The following is a 19,824-nucleotide window of genomic DNA, read 5'->3' on the forward strand; positions in this document are numbered from 1 at the left end:
TAAAGTGTGAAGGTTTTTCAGTTTGTCTTTGGGTTTGTGTGTATGTGCTTGTGCACACTGGGCTAATTTATGCTGCAGAGACCACAAAGTTCAAAAAGTAGAGGGAATATCAGAGCTGGAAAAATCACAGTAGCCAGATGTGTCTGCCACGAACTTACCACATAAATTAGACTAGAAAAGAAGAAAAACAAATTGGAAAAAGAACAAAAAAAAAAAAGATAGCCTACACATAAATCTCACTTTGAGCAAACCTTAGGATACCTTTCTATGTGGTTTAAACAACACTAGACTTCAGTGTCCCTTAGCTATTTTATTTGCTGATAAAATGTTTTTAAGTGCTTTTATACACTTCCTAGAGGGAAGAATAAGCCAATTTACCAAACTGAGCACAGACAAGATTTTCCATCTTGTCTTGAAAAGCATGCCCTGCAAAAAAGAAAAACACACACATGTGTTTATAATTTGAAGTACAAATCAAGACAGACCGGGAGGACTTAGACTCTGGCCTGGTGAACAGCACATCTTCAAAGAGAGAGTGAGTGAGTGAGTGAGTGAATGAGTGAGTGAGTGAGTGAGTGAGTGAGAGAGTGAGTGAGTGTGTGAGCGTGTGTGTGTGTGTGTGTGTGTGTGTGTGTGTGTGTGTGATTTTAAAAATTCCTATAGCATTAAAAATACCCTCTGGCTGCACTTTACCAAAGGTTTCTGAACCAGCTAGGGCTGGCAGTCTGGTGAAGTTGTTATACAGTCTTTATTTTTCCTGTTCTGTCTGGGAGGATACTGGCACCCCAGGTCGGGGCCTCACTCCAACAAAGAGGTCTGTTAATGTGTGACAGGAGCCCAGCGCACCATGGTTTATGATCGCTAGGATTATCACCAAAAGGGCAAAATTCACTTTCTCTTGGCAGTAATATTTTAAAATACGGGGATATTTTAAGTTGCCTCATGATTCAACTATTTGTGTGCTGAGAAACGGGAAAACCTTGATGCTGGCACACTTGTCGAGGGGGAAATGTCCTTCGCACGGAACTTGAGTGTGCCTGCTCTTCACAAACTCCCTGTTAACAATATGACGGAGAAAGGGACAGGTCACGAGCACATACGCCTCCTCATGTTCCCCCAACTGCTGTCTGGGGTCAACAAAACTATCTTTGCAACATGTGAGCAAAAGTGCCCAAACGATCCAAGTTGTGGGAATCGTGGTTGGGTTTTCCTGAGGGAGGAACAGGATGGCTTTGTAACAATGCACACCACAGCCTCTTCCTCAGAGTGCACACGGGCCAGAAAAGTGAGGGAAAATCAGGCTACCGGCTACCAATAACAGTTACAACAATATACTTCTTTGGGGCCTTTCTGTACGTTGAGTACTGAGGTACTCAAGACGACTTGGATGAGGTAGGGATCACAGTAGCTAGGGATGTCTGCTCTCATTATCACCAATTCACAGATAAGGAAAACTCAGACTCAGAGAGGCTGATAAACGAAACTAGTAAATGTCTAACCCAAGAGAGACTCAGTTGGGACTCCACGTTCCTCCCATCAACCACTATACACAAAGGTCTCCTGCCTCCACTCTACCCCTACCACCACCCTAACACCCTAACCAGATTTCCTTAGCAGGCCCCATTTTCCCCCAAGCCCATTGTCCTATATGTTAGAATAGAAAGGGAGAGTCCTTTTTTTTCTGTTTCATTTTTCCCCCCCTTCCAAAAAATTTAGTAGGTTTTAATAGTGATTAATGAGAAGAACAACCCATTTAAAAGATGCAAGGTCCTGCCTGGTTTGTGTTATGAAAAAAAAATATAATCAACTCTCATATGTATAATCATTTTCTGCCTTCACTGTTACATAGAAGCTGTGATTCTAAACAAGTTGTGGGCCCCCAAACGATATGGCTTCCACCCAGAGGTAATCTCTCCTCTTTACTCTTTGAAGTTCTCCAAGGTCTTCCTTTCTTCTTCCATTCAGTAGGCATCTCTGGGGACTGAGATGCAAAGGTCACCAAGGTGCTCAGACAGAATGAAATAGGACAAAACCTGACAGGAAACCTGATTTGGCAGATACAAAAACAAAAATCTGAGTTAAAAACTAGACCAAGCCAGAGATGGCTATTTGAAATAAAATGCAAAAGAAGAAAAAGAAAAAGAAAAAGAAAAAGAAAAAGAAAAAGAAAAAGAAAAAGAAAAAGAAAAGAAAAAGAAAAAGAAAAAGAAAAAGAAAATTGTCTTTTTCATTTCTCTCCTGCAGAGTCAATTTCATTTTACTTAGGCATTTGAAAAGTCAGTGAGTTTAGATACGTAACAAATCTGCCATCCTCCATAGATGCTTTTTCACTGGATACTGATGCAGCCTGACAAAAGTTTGCTCCATTTTTACAAAGTCACTCAATGCCTTTAAGTGACAGGTTTCTTCTCTACCAATTAAAATATGATTGGACTTGCAAATTACATTTCAGGAATAGATGTACTAAAAAAATAAGATATCCATGGATAAGCTTGGGGGGGGGGGGCGGGGTGCTAAAATATTTCCACCAGAGGGTGCTATCCTCACTGAAAGTAATGAACAAACAGTGTTCCTAATTTAAAGCACTTTATACTCTAACTCGCCCAAAATAAATCTTTTGTTTCTCGTGAGCTTTTATGATGAACAATGAAATTATCTTCAAATCTAACATCCTAAAATTGAATAAAGTAGAAAATAAAAGTTTTCCTTCCACAAAGAATAATGTTAGTAATAAGAATAAAATAATTAGAGCTTGTTATGTCCCAGGCACCACATCTAAGCACTTTACACACATAAACTCATATAATCTCTTCATACTGTGATAACAATCCTCATTTTACATATAAGGAAACTGAGGCAAAATTAAGTAATTTCATAGGGTCATGAAGCTAGTAATGGGCAGAGCCATGTATCAAATTCTAACAGTCTGATTCCCAAATCCATATACCTAAACTACAGTAAAACAGAATCCCAATAAAAGGAGATTTATTGGGGCGCCTGGGTGGCTCGGTCGGTTAAGCGTCCAACTTCGGCTCAGGTCATGATCTCACAGTCCGAGGGTTCGAGCCCCGCGTCGGGCTCTGTGCTGACAGCTCAGAGCCTGGAGCCTGTTTCAGATTCTGTGTCTCCCTCTCTCTCTGCCCCTCCCCTGTTCATGCTCTGTCTCTCTCTGTCTCTCTCTGTCTCAAAAATAAATAAACGTTAAAAAAAAAATTAAAAAAAAAGGAGATTTATTTCTGAATGTATTAAGCAATATCAAAGATTATATCACAGTTCTAGAAATGCATAAAATTATCTTATAAAAGGTACTAATTTTATCATCTCATAATAATATTAACTATATTTTCACATTTTCATACATACATAAATACCTCCCTATAAAGGAGACACACCCATTAAGTTCACTTAGCTGTTAGTTACATTATATTGAAAAGACTAAAATTCTAGATTCAAAAAGTAGAAGGATTTGCTCTTTATATTTTTTAAGCACTGATAATGAAGAGTATGAACTACGGATAGAGCTATAGCTTGAAATAACATATTCTGAGTAAATCACTTATTATTAAGACCACATTATGACTCTGTAAATTATCCCCAGTCTTTGGTGCTCACTTGGCATTCCCTGTTATATTTCTTTTTTTTTTTTTTTTTAACATTTATTTATTTTTGAGAGACAGAGAGAGACAGAGAGTGAGCACGGGAGGGGCAGAGAGAGAGACACACACAGAATCTGAAGCAGGCTCCAGGCTCCGAGCTGTCAGCACAGAGCCCGACAAGGGGCTTGAACCCACGAACTGTGAGATCATGACCTGAGCCGAAGTCGGATGCTTAACCGACTGAACCACCCAGGCGCCCCCCTGTTATATTTCTATCCTTAGGACGTGTCTGTGATTCGGTGTGGGCTAGCAACACACTGTGTAATGGACAAATATTTAAATATTATTAGGAAAAAAAACCCAGAATGTGTGTCTTGAGAAATTTACTGCTTCGATTTTTTAGAAATCTGGAAACTAAGGTATTTTAACTCAGGAATAGGTAAACATGTTTCCGACATTCAGATTACAATTTGTTTAGATATACTTTACTAGTCAATTGTGCTTCTGTGAGGAAAGGGGTGGCTCAGGTGCACAGGTTGACCCACATGTGCCTTCGTTGTTAAACAGTTTCAAGCATTCAAGTTCCTTTTAATTAGTCCACTTTCTACGTGTTGCACAATTTTTTTAAATGAAGACAAGTACCACATAAACAGGGATATTCATTCCAGTATTGTGCAACACACAATAGTGACAACCTAAATATCCATCAGATGGGGGTGCCAGGTGTATCAATATGTGGGACTACTAGGAAATCTTTTATTTTTTTAAAAAAATTTTTTTTTCCAATGTTTATTTATTTTTGGGACAGAGAGAGACAGAGCATGAACGGGGGAGGGGCAGAGAGAGAGGGAGACACAGAATCAGAAACAGGCTCCAGGCTCTGAGCCATCAGCCCAGAGCCTGACGCGGGGCTCGAACTCACGTACCGCGAGATCGTGACCTGGCTGAAGTCGGACGCTTAACCGACTGCGCCACCCAGGCGCCCCTAGGATATCTTTTAAAAGAAGGCAACTCTGTATGTACAGATATAGAAGCAGAAAAGGCAAGGTGAAGAACAGTAGGTATAATACACTAGCATTCGTGTGAAGAAACACATACCCATGACTGGAAGCACTAGAAGACTCCAGGACTAAGGAATGGGGATTCAGGGGGCATCGGAGTGACTCAGTCAGTTAAACATCTGGCTCTGGATTTCGACTCAGGTCATGATCTCATGGTTCATGAGTTCAAGCCCCGCATCGGGCTTTGTGGTGACAGTGCAGGGTCTGCTTTGGATTCTCTCTCTCCCACCGTCTCTCTGCCCCTCCCCTGCTCATGCACGTGCACTCTCTCTCAAAATAAATAAACTTAAAAAAAAAAAAAAAGGAATGGGGACCTGAGAAAATTTACTTTGTGAACAGTGCTTTGAAAAAGTGTTTGAATTTTTTTAACCAAGTCCATGAAAGACTTTTTCCAATTATAATACATTACAAAATTAAAGTTAATACTTTAATAATCAGTCTTTAGAATTTTTCATGAAAGCTAGATGGCTAAAAGAAAGACTGAAACTAGTCTAATGCTACCTAATTTGTGGTTTCTTTACTATACTTGCAACTGCTTTCTATTTGAGCTCTTATATATTGGGGACAAATGACTCATGGGAAGTTTTGGTTTACCACTGTTGGTAGAAGCATTTGTACCATTTTCCTTGATCTGCCCTTTAGATACGGGACACAACAAGTTATTCCAAGTCATTTGCTTTTTGGATATATTTTACATCTGCAAGCTTTAAAATGGTAGATCCAGACTTCCTGGCAGAACACACAATATATTTACTTGAAGCTAACTCGGGTTTACTTGAGTTCATACTCACTTTGGCTAAGTCACAGTACGAAGGAAGGTGTCGGGGAATAATGCTCCCTTTTTTATCCTGTTCATTCCTAAAAAATCCAACAAGAGACTCTTTTCACGCTAAAATTAACTATCCTGTGTACAAAGCAGTATCTGGATATCTGATCTTAAATGGAAAAGTTATCTAAAAATGGCATCATCTTTTATAAGACTTTAAAAGTATCCTCTTATTTTTAGCCTTTGGAAGCAGGAAAAATGCCTACCACAGAAGCTAATTAGTTATGTTGCTGCTGTGTATTCATTCACATCTGATTATCTCTAGTGGGAAGAATTTTAGTTCTAAGGTAAAGGCAATTAGCAGAAAATAATCTTTTCTCAATTCTAAAATCATACTTAAGCATTTTTTTTTAAAAGAGAGAGAGACAGAGCTCTCACACAAGCAGGGAAGGGACAGAGAGGGAGAGAAAGAGAGACTTTTTTTTAATGTTTATTTATTTATTTTGAGAGAGAGAGGGAATTTTTTTTTTTTAATTTTTTTTAAAGTTTATTTTTGAGAGAGAGAGAGAGAGCAGGGGCAGGGAAAAGAGAGAGGGAGACACAGAATCTGAAGCAGGCTCTAGGCTCCAAGCTGTCAGCACAGAGCCTGACGTGGGGCTCGAACCCACAAACCGCGAGATCATGACCTGAGCCAAAGTCGGACGTTCAACTGACCTGAGCCACCCAGGTGCCTGGAGAGAGAAGCTTTTTTAATACATTATTATTTTGTTTAATGTTTATTTTATTTTTGAGAGGGAGGGGAGGGGCAGGGAAGGGGAACAGTGGATCCAAAGCAGGCTCTGTGCTAGCAGCAGAGAGCCCAATGCAGGGCTCAAACCCACGAACTGTGAGATCATGACTTGGGCTGAAGTCAGATGCTTACCTGAGCCACCCAGGTGCCAAGAGAGACAGACAGAGAGAGAGAAAGAGAGAAAGGGAATGAATCTTAAGCAGGCTCCACGCTCAGCACAGGGCCCAATGCATGACCCTGGGATCAAGACTTGAGCTGAAATCAAAGAGTCAGACACTCAAGTGAGCCACCCAGGCGCCACTACATTTAAGCATTCTAAATGAAGTCAAGGGTGAGCTGCATTGTCCTGGGGCAGGTGTCTTGAGAAGCCACCTGCAAATCACATAAAGGCTAAATGCACTCTAAAGTCAGAGCAGCCTCAGTTGAAACTCCAGACCCTGCCATCCACGAGCTGTATGACCTTGGGAAAGTTTCCTTATCCATAAAATGGGAATGTCACCACTCCTTGTAGGGTTGTTGTGAGTTTAATGTGATAAGGCATGAAAGCACCAAGCCTGGTGTCAATCACATGTTATGCAAAATAATTATAATAAAAGAAGGAAGGAAAGGGATTGGAGGCCAGAATTGTACCTTTGGCAGTCTTCAGGGACCAAATTCACAGAATGGGGGTATGTACCCGACTTGGATGAATGAGAGGAGGCCTAAGTAATTTTTCAAAAAACTCCAGTAAAGACAATTGAAAGAGATGCCGTAACCTTAGCATAAACCTAGGTAGCAAGAGTGCGAGGTGGTAGAAAAGGGGACAGGAAGGCAGTCAAAGGTGGTGGCAGTGTAATGCACCCAAGAGCTATCTGGGGTGCATGAGGAGGCACTGAGACAACCAGAGCTGCTTCTGAGCTCCAGAGACCCTTGGTTAAACACTTGTTCATTCACCTCCAGGTGAAAGCTTTAGGCTTACCGAGATTTGGCTGAGACACGGCCATGGACCTCTGGGGTGCTGGGGTGGGAGTGGCAGCAGGGTGGAGGTTCATCGGATTCAGGGACTGATTCATCGCCTTCCTAGGGTCTTGCCACGTGGTGATTTTTTCTATGTGACTAAAAGAAGGAAAACAATGATGTTTTTAATTGTCAGCACGATCATCATTATCACCATCACCAACAACAGCACAAGAGTTAAATGACGCCGGCTCTTCTTCCCTTAGGATCTGCTTACAGATGGCTGACACATTGTGTTTGTTTTCATCCAAGGTCACGCGTGCCCACATACCCCTCCATCCAAGGGCCCCATTGGGGATCTTGCAGGGAACTCTCTGAATACGAGCCCGTGACTTAGCTGTCCTAGCTGCCCCTACATGCAAAAACCCTCGTAAAGGCTTTCTGCCTCACCAGTGTATCCTGTCCCAGCCAAGGATCCTTCAGTCCTCAGCTCCTCAGGTGCTTCCCCGCCATTCAATCACGGGGATGCCATGGTGTGAACTCCTCTCCCAAAGCAAGACCGGGCCCTCCCGCCCCGCCAAGCCTCCCACGTTCCCCGGCTCATGTAATTGACATAATGAGGACACCTCTGTCAGTACCAGCCAAAGACAGAACTCTTGAAACCAACCTCGTAAATATGACACTACTGAGCTCTTATTAAGAGCAAGGAAGGCACTGTGAGGTCTAAGCAGGTGATACATAAAACCCCCAAGAAGCTTATGTTCTACTAAGCAAGGTTAACAACTGTTTAGCTGGAGGACAGGGTAGCAGGAATTAAGTGTAGGAAGACCAGCAAGTGCCAGATTATGGAGAAGCCCAAATGTCAAAGCATGAAGGTTTCTGAGGGAAAAGACATGATTAAACTTTTGGTCATACACAACTTCCAGTATTTATATTGTGATTTAATCTCAGAGAAACTGGTACAACATAAGCTGCTGCCTAGAGTTTCCATATGTTCTTAGAAAGAGGGACAAGACCTCCAGCTTTGTCTGCCTCCTCCCAAACCACAACGTAAGTCATTCTTGGTAACTTATGTGCCCTACCGCACACCATCACCTCTTTTTTTTTCCCTGAAGTTTATTTATTTTGAGAGAGAGAGAGAGAGAGAGAGCATGCACACATAAGCAGGGGAGGGGGGGAGGGAGAGAAAGAATCCCAAGCAGGCTCCACATTGTCAGTGCAGAGCCTGATGCGGGGCTCGAACTCACGGAATTGTAAGAATATAACCTAAGCCAAAATCAAGAGTCAGATGCTGAACCAACTAAGCCACGCTGGTGCCCCCAAAAACTTTTCTGAGATTTCATTATATTTTTCTTTTAAAGATGAGCATACTCATCTCGCGCTGTAACTTTGTTTTATGAATTGTATCAGAGTGCTTTTTATATATTGATCAAAGACCACAAAAGCTGACCGCAAAAACCAAACGTCAGCCTTTTGTTCTATGCCTTGCAACTAGGTTTACCTCTCCCAAACTATTTGTCTAGGCCAACCCCCACACACTAGGGACCTTCCCAGATCCACCTGAAAAGAAGCATGATTGTCCTTTCATTAAACACACCTTAATTTTGAATGACAATGGCCTCCTTTGAATCTTTAGCAACGCAAACCACTATTACTATCATTCAATTTAATCCCAAATCACTGTAATTCCTGGCCCTGGAGTTTTATTTGTCTCTTCTCTGGCGTGTTTCCTCACATCTGAATGCTGCTAAATGAATGCTGCTAAAATTCCTCTTCAGACTTCTTTATCCTAGACAGCAAGTCATTGCCATGGGGAACTCATCCACTGCCTGAGTGAAAGCTTGGATGTTTTCCCAAGAAGGCCTTTAAATGAGTGTGATTTAAAAAAAAATAAAAGTCAGGCTTGATATAAAGGAAGCAAAATTAAGTTTAACTGTTGAGTTTCCATACTGTAAAAGCCATCGACAGTTTTCAAAAATATAATAAAAAATGTGGGGCGCCTGGGTGGCTCAGTCGGTTGAGTGTCCAACTTCAGCCCAGGTCATGATCTCGCGGTCCGTGAGTTCGAGCCCCGTGACAGGCTCTGTGCTGACAGCTTGGAGCCCGGAGTCTGTTTCAGATTCTGTGTCTCCCTCTCTCCGACCCTCCCCTGTTCATGCTCTGTCTCTCTCTGTCTCAAAAATAAATAAACGTTTTAAAAAAAAATTTTTTTAAACGAGCTAGGAGGAATAAAAATTTTAAAACCAAGACTGTCTTGTTAAGAAGAACACAAGTGGGGGGGGTGGGTAGGACCTAAATAAAGAAATGAGAATCACTTACTCCAGCGCAAAGAGACGATAAAGGAAAGAAACAATGGTCTCATTTATACCTTCAGTTTAAGAATTGTAATTCTGTGAAAGCTTTCATAAAATCCTTTTGTCAACTTTTGGTCAAGTGGAAACTCATAACCAGCCTCAGGGGATTTGTCATAGTCGTTTCAGAGTGAGGAACCAATTGATGAGGATGTGAGAGTTGAGTAAACTCCCTTTAGCCAAGTAATTAGAGCGAAGAAACCCTTTGACTAACCATCCCTTCAGGACCCACACTATTAAAACATGTTTTCCAAGGTAGGTATGCCCTGCATACTTTCCACAATGGCACCAGAAGGAAAGGAATTCTTCTCTCTCTCATGAGCCCTTCTCAGACCCCCTGAGACCATGGGTCCTGGTGCTGTGCCAGAAGCAGCATGAGCACGGCCACGGTGAGACAGAGTGACGCAGTGGAAGACACTTAAGGACACTGCTGGGGATAGTGGTAGGAATGACACAGGAGCCGGAACGATGCATTCCCAAAGGCTGGTCCCCACTCTCCTTCCCCATCCTGAACCAGTGGGCTGTGGCCCCCAAAACTGGGGAGAGCAGAAAGGCCCACAGCTAAGTGGTAAAAACGAGCCCAGCTTGCCAAAGGACTGCCACCACAACAGGCAGAGTGCTGGGGCTTTCTGGGAGGGCACTCTGGCCCCATCCCAGAGAGGTCTGACGCCAATGAGGCACAACTCAAACGTGGCTTCAAGTCCGAGAACTCCCCCAGGGCCGTGGGAGCCTCCTCAGCCCACCCTTCCAACCCCATACCCAGCCAACGCTTTTAAAGGAGTTTTGTTCCCAGCAGATTTGTTAATTAAAAGTGTCACTCACAGTATTCCCCAAAGACTAGAGTACAAGAGGGAGTCTTTCTTAAGTGAGCAGTTCTCATTGCTCAGAAACCACTCTGAGAAGAAAGCCACTCGAATTCCCAGCCTCTGAAGACCCACCAGTCGACCCGACGTCAGCTTTGCTTTAAGGCTCGGCTTCTATGAAGTCCAGGGTGGCTCCCAGTCTGAATGCCAAAAGCAAGAGCATTGCTCACAAGAACTTAATACATTGCTGATGATTTGATTTGAAAGCTAAATTCTGCTATTGTTCGAAACGTTTAGCTCCTGTCACCCCGTTCCCGAACGCAGGCTAAGCCACTGGCTCTTTCACACTGCTGTCTCATCTCCGCTCCCTCTGAGTTACTGACTCATTTCCTTTCTCGAATTTCTCAGTGTAACCTTACTGTCTGCCAGGACCCACAGTTTAGGATTAATCCCGACTTCCCTGCTACTCCCACCTCTTTCCTGATTTCATTCCTCCCTTGCTGCCCAGTCCTATTCAACCAAATGTCTCTGCTGTTTTTAAAAGCCCAATTTCTCCTGAAAATTTACATATATATTCCATCTGCTTATATATGTGTGTCCAATGAATACATATTCTGTACAGTTCTCATATTTTAAAAAATCGAACAAAAAAGGAAAAAAGGTATCAAACTATTTACGGGTATACATACAAGTTATAGGCCCACGGGTGCTTTTTTTCCTTACCAAACTCTCCTGTACTTTCCAGGTTTTTAACAGTGGCCGTGCATTGTTTTCGTAAGCAGCAAAAACAAAAATAATCATGAAGGCACAACATGACAAAAAGGAAAATGACGCATGGGCATGTAGGTCACAGGGTACTAAAATGTTATTAAAGATAAACTGTAGATCTGGCTCGTAATTGTTGGGTGGCCAAAGGAAGGATGAGGGAAATGGAATTAATCACCTGGCCCCATGTTGTTTATCAAGAAAAAAAATGCCAGTTCCTAAGGATAAGGAAAACTTTTCCCGACACCATAAGGTCTTTTTCCTGGGCAAAAAAAAAAAACAAAAAACAAAAAAACACAAAAAAACAAAAAAACAAAAAACCCTGTAATTCACAAAAGACCCTGGTCCCCGGGGGCGGGGCTATAACAAAGATAAGAGGAGTGGCCTTCACTTCCCAGTCTTTCACAGTCGCGGGAAGAACAAACCAACTTCTCACCTCCAACCACATCAGCAGTCTCTCCTTAGAGAAGCATCCAGGTCCAAAAAGAGCTTCGGTGTTGGGGACTGCAGCTTGTGTTCAGGGGCAAGAAGATCAGCGCTTCTCTGAGAAGACTTTGGCTGGAAACAGTAGTTTATGGAAAGCTATGTTTTGTGAAATAATTTTTCCTTCTTGAATTAATATGTTGCTCAACAGAGATGCAAGTTCAGAAAGCCATTTTATTTATTACGGAAATTCTGTGTTTGAGGTTGAAATGTCACTGAAATGAGCAGAAGAGGCAGCTTCACCTCCCAATGTCCCTCCACTCACCGCCTGGTCCCTCCCATCGGCCTGCAGGGGATCTTTTAACTTAGCTCCTATTTCCTCCTTCCAGGCTCCTGCATGACCTTTCACCTTGATGAGCACAAGGGCCTCCAGGCTTCCCTTCCTCGTCTTTCTGGTTTTCCTCTGCCCTTCATCCCTTCCCCCACCCTCTCAATCAGATAATCCACTCTCCATCCCACCTCTAGACTCCTGTCTCCAGGACAGCTGGGATCCAAGTCACTTCTTAGTCTCACTGCCTGTGAAATAAAAGTACTACTCGTGTAGGCATCTTCCAGAAAGAAGACCTACTGGTGTGACACTGTTCTGGAAAGATCAAAGTCTTGGCATCACACATATCTGAGTTTGTTGGGGTTTTTTTTAATATTTATTTTGGGGGGAGACTTGGGGCGGAGGGGGGTGGAGGGGAGGAGGGACAGAGGATCCGAAGGCGGTCTGCCCTGATAGAAGAGAGCCAGATGCGGGACTCGAATCCATAAACCGCAAGATCATGACCTGAGGCAAAGTCGGATGCTCAACCGAATGAACCCCCCAGGCGCCCTTCACATATCTGAGTTTTAAGGCTACTCTGATCTGTGTGACCTAGTTGGACAAGCCACTTCACTCATCCTGGTCTCAGCACCCAGATCCAGGAGACGGGAGTAAAAGAAGTTAACAAACACACCGGTTCCTTGTTGCAGGGTGAAATAGGTCTGTTCAGGGAAACTAATGACAGCCAAAGTCACCTGCAGATTCCATGGCCAGTTCACTGGGCTTTCCAAGCTCACCTCCTTAGCAGTGAATGCACGGAAGGTAGTAGCTCTGGCCTCAAGCCCAAAGCTCACAACATAGGTTCAAGTTTACTCAACAAGCTTAGATTGTACACCTATTGTGCACTAACTATGCACTAGGAAGGTATAAAAATAAAAGGCATTTTGTAAATATAAAACCCTGACTAGCAGCAGAACCATTAAAGGCAATGATAAAATCTTATCTGTAAAAATAGAACCCACCGGCTTCTTACAGCCCAGGACAAGGCCTGGTGCTTTTAGATGAATTTATCCTCCAGTCCATGACCTATTACATTAACTTTATGGAAGGAAGCCACACAACAAAGACTTTCTGAAATAGAGAAGGTCTATGTAATACATTTTGTATTGCTGGAAGCATACAAAGATATAAAAATAGAAAGGATCCTGAGTGCTTGATTTTGAAAGAATTTAGAGTTCTTCGCAACATAAGCCGCTTGCCTATTTCTATGGGCAAAGTTTTCATCTTTAAGTGCTTTGCCGTTTTACTCCCCCTCCTCTCCACCGTCAAGGCTTTAATATGTTAGAGTTTCACATTAGTGTCACACATTACTCAGGGCTCCCTGCAATCAACAGACCTGTTAGGACAGGACTTAGAAGTAGCCTCCAACCTGCCTCTTCTTTTCCACCACAAACTAGCTAGGCAGTTAAAGAGAACCACACCAATGAAATGCGAATTTAAAGGCAGCCTGGGGTCATTAAACCAAGGCTGACTGGTTCAAAACTCAGTTCACACTCAGTGCCACTTGGATCCAGGCCCCTGACAATCCCAGGCTCTCTTCAACTTCTCTCTTGACTCTCTCTTCTTGGGGGGTGCCAATATTTCTTTTCCAATGGAACATAAGCTCTTTTGATGACAGAAATGACCCTATGGGGCATAGCAAAGTACTCTCTCTGCACATAGTAAGCATCTGCAAAACAATTCCCTTGCAACCCCCATAATATTCACAAGCCCAATTTAGGGCATAAGTAAATTGTCTTATATTTTTAAATCAGACACTATATATATATATTTTTAATTTAAGAGATCAGTTTACCACCCTGTTAACGTTATAGCAAATGAACATACACTGAAGATTAAGTGCTTAAAAAGTGCTAAATGAACTTTGCAACTTGCTTGTTGTGAACCAGTTCAATTAAACCCACCCTTGTTAAAAATGGAAATTGAAACAGATTTGCGTGAGGTTGATAATTTCCCAGACAGAGCTTGCCAAGTAAGTTTGACCCATTGTCAGCAGACAACAAATGCTATGCCAATGCTTAATCCTGTACCAGATGGCAAGACTTGTCCGAGACTCACATTAAAGTTCTGAAATGTTCCCCAGTTAGAATTAAAATACAAATATGCAAAAGCGGTTTACTTTTTTTGTTGTATTTCAGGGATAAATGCTGCCTGCGTTTCAATTACATTAAACATGCTGGCAGTGTGTTCTTATTTAAATTTCCAGACCTAGGAAATGACACATCATATCTTACTCATATCTTGCATTTCTTTGAGTGGCGCCTTTTGTTTTGTTTTGTTTTTTGCCAGTGGTACTTAGTTCTTCCAACTGACATCAGAGGTGGGTCTTAACCACAAGAACAAAGACAGCTGGCATACACACACCCTAATTCTCCCAGGCCCAGACGTACACTCTCCCCAGTACTTCCTCTGCTGTCCCCTAAAACCAGAACATAGAGGAAACTGATCACAGTATGAACCCCAAAGCGGGGGGGAGCCTCATAGCAGGGGTAGCCCCACAGCAAGGGGAGCTCCCATAGTTGTGCTCACAGCCCACGTCTAAATCGGCAACCCAACCTGATTAATAGCCATTCAGTAAACTGTTCCCATCTGCTTAACCCTATCAGTCCAGCTGGATAATGGAGAGTAGGCTTTTGAACTACAATACATGGACAATCAGAAATAAAGTGTTGGCTCTTTACCTGGTTGAATAGATGTTTTACTTTATTTCCAAAGCCATCAACCTCCTTCCCACATTTTCATCCTTCCTATCGTCACCCTAACCGATGGTTCTTTGTCCCAAAGCAGCTTTCACAACACTATACTTGGCTACAATTCTTTTTCTGTTCTGCCTGAATCCTAAGCGGTACCCTCTCGCTAGTCTGATGCATTACATTAGAATAAAAGATACAAAGAGGTGAAAGTCAGGCTGCAAAGGTACATGGCTGACACATCCATTAGCAAAGCATTCGTACCATTCACAGATTAAATCCCAAAGCCATGAAAACTGCCTCATGTCATACAATAAAAGTGACTGTTCACATAATAGAAGTGTGCTTAATGAGAAAGCTCATCCTTCTTTGAAACCACAAGGAATTTATACTTGAAAGGTTCTGGTCAGATTTCCACTTAGGCAGCTCATCAAACATAGCTGTATAGTCTATGACATAGGAATGATAATTCATACATAAATGGGGGATTTTTTAGGATCCTCTAATAAAAGATGATACAAGACCAGCAGCATTATTTTGGTGCCTGTTTCCGGTCTCTACCATTCACTTGCCAAACATTTCAGAGTCCCCTGGAATTCTGAATGAATGGCAGCGATTGTATTTTTAACTACCAGGCTCTAATCCTCGACTTCCATCACAGCCATGCCAAGAAGCCTCCCCTTGTTTAAATTAGCAGCAGTAGTAGCCGCAGCAGCGTGGAAGGTCTCCTGGCACTTCCGCCACAGCCAGCTGTGGTGATCTATCTATTCAAATCCTTTTCCCCGAGCACCACAGACTTTTCCGCAGACTCATTCCCGAACCTGCTCCGTCAGGGCAGAGGCTGAGTCAAGGCCAGCTGCTGCCAGCCCCGAGGCACAGTGTGAGCCCACCCGAGGCTGTAATACCCGTGGTTCCTACAGGGCTCTACTTACCCAGTGTGTTGTTGCTGGGGTGGGAAAGGAGGGGACACTGTGAATGTGGAGAAAACCACTTCGGGAAGCCAGTGACTCACCAACACAACCCCAAGGTGTGATTCACTGACCACCTCACTTCAGACGGTGAGCCATTGTGTTACAGGCACCCGACATCGCCACTGAGGTCCCCAACATCACCCAACATGGGCAGACCTAACTCCCCCCCCGCAAACTGAGCCAAACTCTTGCTTAGCCTTATTTTCCCTATTCCCTAAAAAAGCAGAAGGAACAGAAGGACTGGGTTTTTGTTTGTTTGTTTTCTGTAGGCCAAGATCGCTACTAAAGAACTTTTGGCTGTAATGCAATTTTATTATTAACACTTAGCATTTTTTCCTCTTCTCATGCAGGATCGATAGTGCTATTAAGAGATTTATAAATCACATTAAATTTCTTCCGTTGAAACCAAACAACAACGTAAGAGTTTATTTCACTGTTTTATAATTTCCAGATATCAAATATAAAATATGTACTTGTACATATTTTCCCACTTTCTCCTTCTTCACAAACAAAAACACGGGATGGGAATGAGGAGAAGTGGAGAAAAGATGAGGTTCTTTATGAATGGTGAATTCTAGAATTATCAACAGGCCGTGAGGAATGCATTCACCCATTTATCCGTTTGACGATCATTTACAAAGGGGCTGTATCTTCCATGAGGACTCAGTCCCAAAATCAGTTTTGGGAAATGTGGGGTGTAGTGAAAATTACAACTGCAAATGCTTTAAGGGCCTATAACGTACAGTCTACTAGGCGTTCTGTACGTTAGACTGTCGATCAGTAAGCCCAAGGCAGCCAGTCCCTTCTAGTGTTAAGACAGATCAGTTACTGTTTCTACCGCCAAGCTCTAGATGAAGTGATGGTGTCCCCAAATACTTATGCTGGGATGTGCTAGGTGTGTAGTGTTGAATTCATGCCACCTGAACAGGCATACAGTCCTAAGTACCTGTGTTGTCTTTTGCTCCAAGAAGGACGTATCAGAAGATGACCCAGAGTGAGCCTTCGGAGCTGGCAATCAAAATGGCGGGGAGGTAGCGGCAAAGAAATAATGAATGGCGTGGAGGCTAACAGAGCACAAGTCTTATTTTTGTTGTAATTCTAAATGGTCCAGAGCCCGACACTCTAGCTTGGTAGCTATGTGTTAGGTCTGCTCCCCTTATCAACTGTGTCTGACATCTGGGAAGCAGCTTTTACCCTCACCATCATTTTTTAAAAGAAGTTTGTTTTTAAGCCACGGAACTACTTTAAATTCTAAAATACTTTTGAAAATTGTTTTTCCAGACTCTCTGTGCCCAACACGTTTCAACGTGTTGTTTTTCCAGTTGTTCTTCCGGTGTGTCTTCTTCATTGACACACAGCTTACCCGCTCTGAACCCTCTCCGAACATAAACCAGCCCAACTAAACTCAGGATATGCCCTCCTTTCTCTGCCTTCCAAGGGGGCCAACTGAATTAAATGTCACTTGCCCCAAAGAAGAGGGCAAAGCCTCCCTAAAAACCAAAAATTCTTCTGGATTCTTCTGGCTTCAGTTCCATTCATGTGAAGAGATTCCATTCCTTTTCATTGGCTTTGTTTTCCCCAATTATGAGAAGAGGACGAGCCACACGGGGCTCTGGTCACCGGAGCCACTTTCTGCACATGGTTGAAAGACATGACCCAGCTGGCACTAGCAATGAGACTGACAAGAACCCCAACACTCGTCTGGAGAATGACTACAGGTGTTTTTCAGAGCCAGCGTCCCATTTTGCAAGAAATGATCTGGACGATCAAAGACAAAAACGGAGGCATTAGGGAGCCTGGGTGGCTCCGTCGGTTGAGCGTCCGACTTCAGCTCAGGTCATGATCTCATGGTTTGTGAGTTCAAGCCCTGTGCCGGGCTCTGTGCTGACAGCTCAGAGCCTGGAGTCTGCTTTAGATTCTGTGTGTCTCTCTCTCTCTACCCCTCCCCCACTCATGCTCTCTCTCTGTAAAAAATAAATAAACGTTAAAAAAAAAAAACTGAAAAAAAAAACTGAGGCATTAACAGGGATTGAGTGAAACACTGGAGGCGGGGAGGGGAGAGGACTACTGGGGACCTAGATAATCACCAGGCAACACTGCTCATGTTTCGTCTTTTAAACCCAGCCCACATATCTTTTTACATGTATTTTTTGGCATCTTTGGTTGAAAATACCACCCAAGTGAGCAAGGGTGTTCCCCCGGTGTGTTTTTGAACTTTGCCTCTGCTATGAACCATTTAAGAGAACACTGTAACTTCACCTAGCATGTCCAGGCCTCAGTGTCCTCCACTGTAAAATGGGCATAAAAACATCCTTTTCATGAGGTTGTTTTGAGTATGTCACCAAATAACAAAAGCAAAGTACCTGTACAGTGCCAGACATACATGTGACACTGTGAATGTTAATTCCTCCTTTATCCCTGTGTAAATCTATCCCAATGGTTTAAAGGGATCTGAGGAATTCAAATTCAAACCCAGCAAACACACGATGGTACAATGAACCCAAGAAAATGACGGCAGTAATGGTGGGTATCAATCCACTGCAAAAACTGCAGATATACTTGATTTCGCACAGAGTTGGCTTAGTAACAACTAATTTAGAGAAGAAACATTCTCAAACCACAAATGAACTAGGTGACCACCAGCCCCTCAGGTGGTTCCTGCACCTCCTTTTGTTTTGCCTTGGGTTTTTTTGTTTGTCTGTCTGTTTTGCATTGTAATAATATCAACTCTCAGATCCAGGGTAAGAAAAGGCCGAAGCTGCTTTGTGTTGTCAGGGAGGAGCTTCTGGTGGTGAGGAACATCCCCTGTCAGCATGAGACCTTCTGCCCACAGGGAAAGTAGAAAGGGATTTTAGTTTGAAGATAAGATTGAACACTAGAAAAAGAGTATCTAATGGCTTTCCATTTTTCCTAACAGATTTCTGTTAGGAATGCTCAGGAAATTTTAGAATAATTTAGTTTTGCAATCATTTACAAGGTGACAATTGTTCACCCCCACAGTGCAGCCTAAAATGTAGGTACAGACCAGTTACAGAAATGCAGGAAGACCTGAAGCTTCTGAAAGTCCACAAATAGAGAAACACATTTAGGCTAAAAAGTACTAAAGTTTTATACAAAAAAACATATTTGTACAAACTCCAAATAGAGTTAACTTGGTGCCTACAGATGCAGGTTTAATAATAATAAAAAAAAATACACTATTGCTTTAATCTTTACTTAACAAAGGACAGAAATATGTATCTGTTCCCATTTTTTATGATTTATTTCCCCATCCAAACCCCATTCTTTGCTAAAGTAGCCGGCATTAATTCTCACATAAAATAAATGTCTATTTATGTGTGTGCAGTCTTTAATTTGGATACGATCTTAAACTTACAGGAAACATGCAAGAATGTGTAAGGTATTTCCACCTACTGATTCACCAACTGTCATTTTTTGTTGAAAGTTCTGACTGGAAAGTAGCACTAGAATAATCAACTGTTTTTATACGATCCCGTAGTGACAGTAATACTTTGGCAGATCATTTTTCAAACTCTGAAGTGAATTTTATTCTGTAACGTATGCAAGATAAATAAAGACAGAAAAAAGGCTAAGATAGCCAATCTGAATAACCAAGTCAAGAAACAAAGTAACACCAGACTTAATAACATCTGAACAAAAGCATTAAAAATGTGGCAATAATGGTGACCCTTAATATCCTTTCATTGGAGGAGAAAATAGACCCCATGTGAGACGAGAAAACCACAGGCAGAGGATTCCTTTATTTTCGGAGCTGCTGATGGCCACACCACAGTATAGTATAGTAGAGTTAGAGATCAAACATTTATGTTTAAACACTGACTTGGGAAGAGCAGCTAGCTTTTCCACTGTGCTTTTTACTTAAATTGGCCAGGAGAGTTTTCAAACCAGGAGAGAGCCAGTTTATTAAGTCAACCGACAAGTAAGTTTTCTTAAAAGTTGAGAAAATACATGTGAAAAACATTTAAATTCTCAGGCAAATGTCCTTCCAATATTTGGAATAGATGTTCTACTTATACAGATAGAAGTTTTGAAGAAAAAAATCGTAAATATATCAAAAATCCGCATATCACCCTCTGCAGAATGTGTGATTTAAACAAAAGAAAAAATACAGCTTCAGGAAAATATCTTTTTTTTTTTTTAGCGTTTATTTTTGAGAGAGAGACAGAGAGAGAGAGTGAGTGGGGGAGGGGCAGAGAGAGAGGGCATGCAGAATCTGAAGCAGGCTCCAGGCTGTCAGCACAGAGCCCCATGCGGGGCTCGAACTCATGGACTGTGAGATCATGA

At 42.4% G+C, this 19,824-nt stretch overlaps 1 protein-coding gene across 1 annotated transcript in view; it reads right to left on the reverse strand.

The window, feature by feature from the left end:
• Window positions 1-19,824, reverse strand: part of WWTR1 (WW domain containing transcription regulator 1) — a 136,535-nt gene that overhangs the window by 47,476 nt on the left and 69,235 nt on the right. Inside the window, exon 3 of the mRNA XM_030329524.1 lies at window positions 7,172-7,308. Coding sequence (XP_030185384.1) covers window positions 7,172-7,308 — 137 coding nt within the window. The remainder of the gene's footprint in view (window positions 1-7,171; window positions 7,309-19,824) is intronic.

The sequence above is a fragment of the Lynx canadensis genome, chromosome C2, assembly GCF_007474595.2.
Source record: "Lynx canadensis isolate LIC74 chromosome C2, mLynCan4.pri.v2, whole genome shotgun sequence".
NCBI classification, from domain to species: Eukaryota; Metazoa; Chordata; class Mammalia; order Carnivora; family Felidae; genus Lynx; species Lynx canadensis.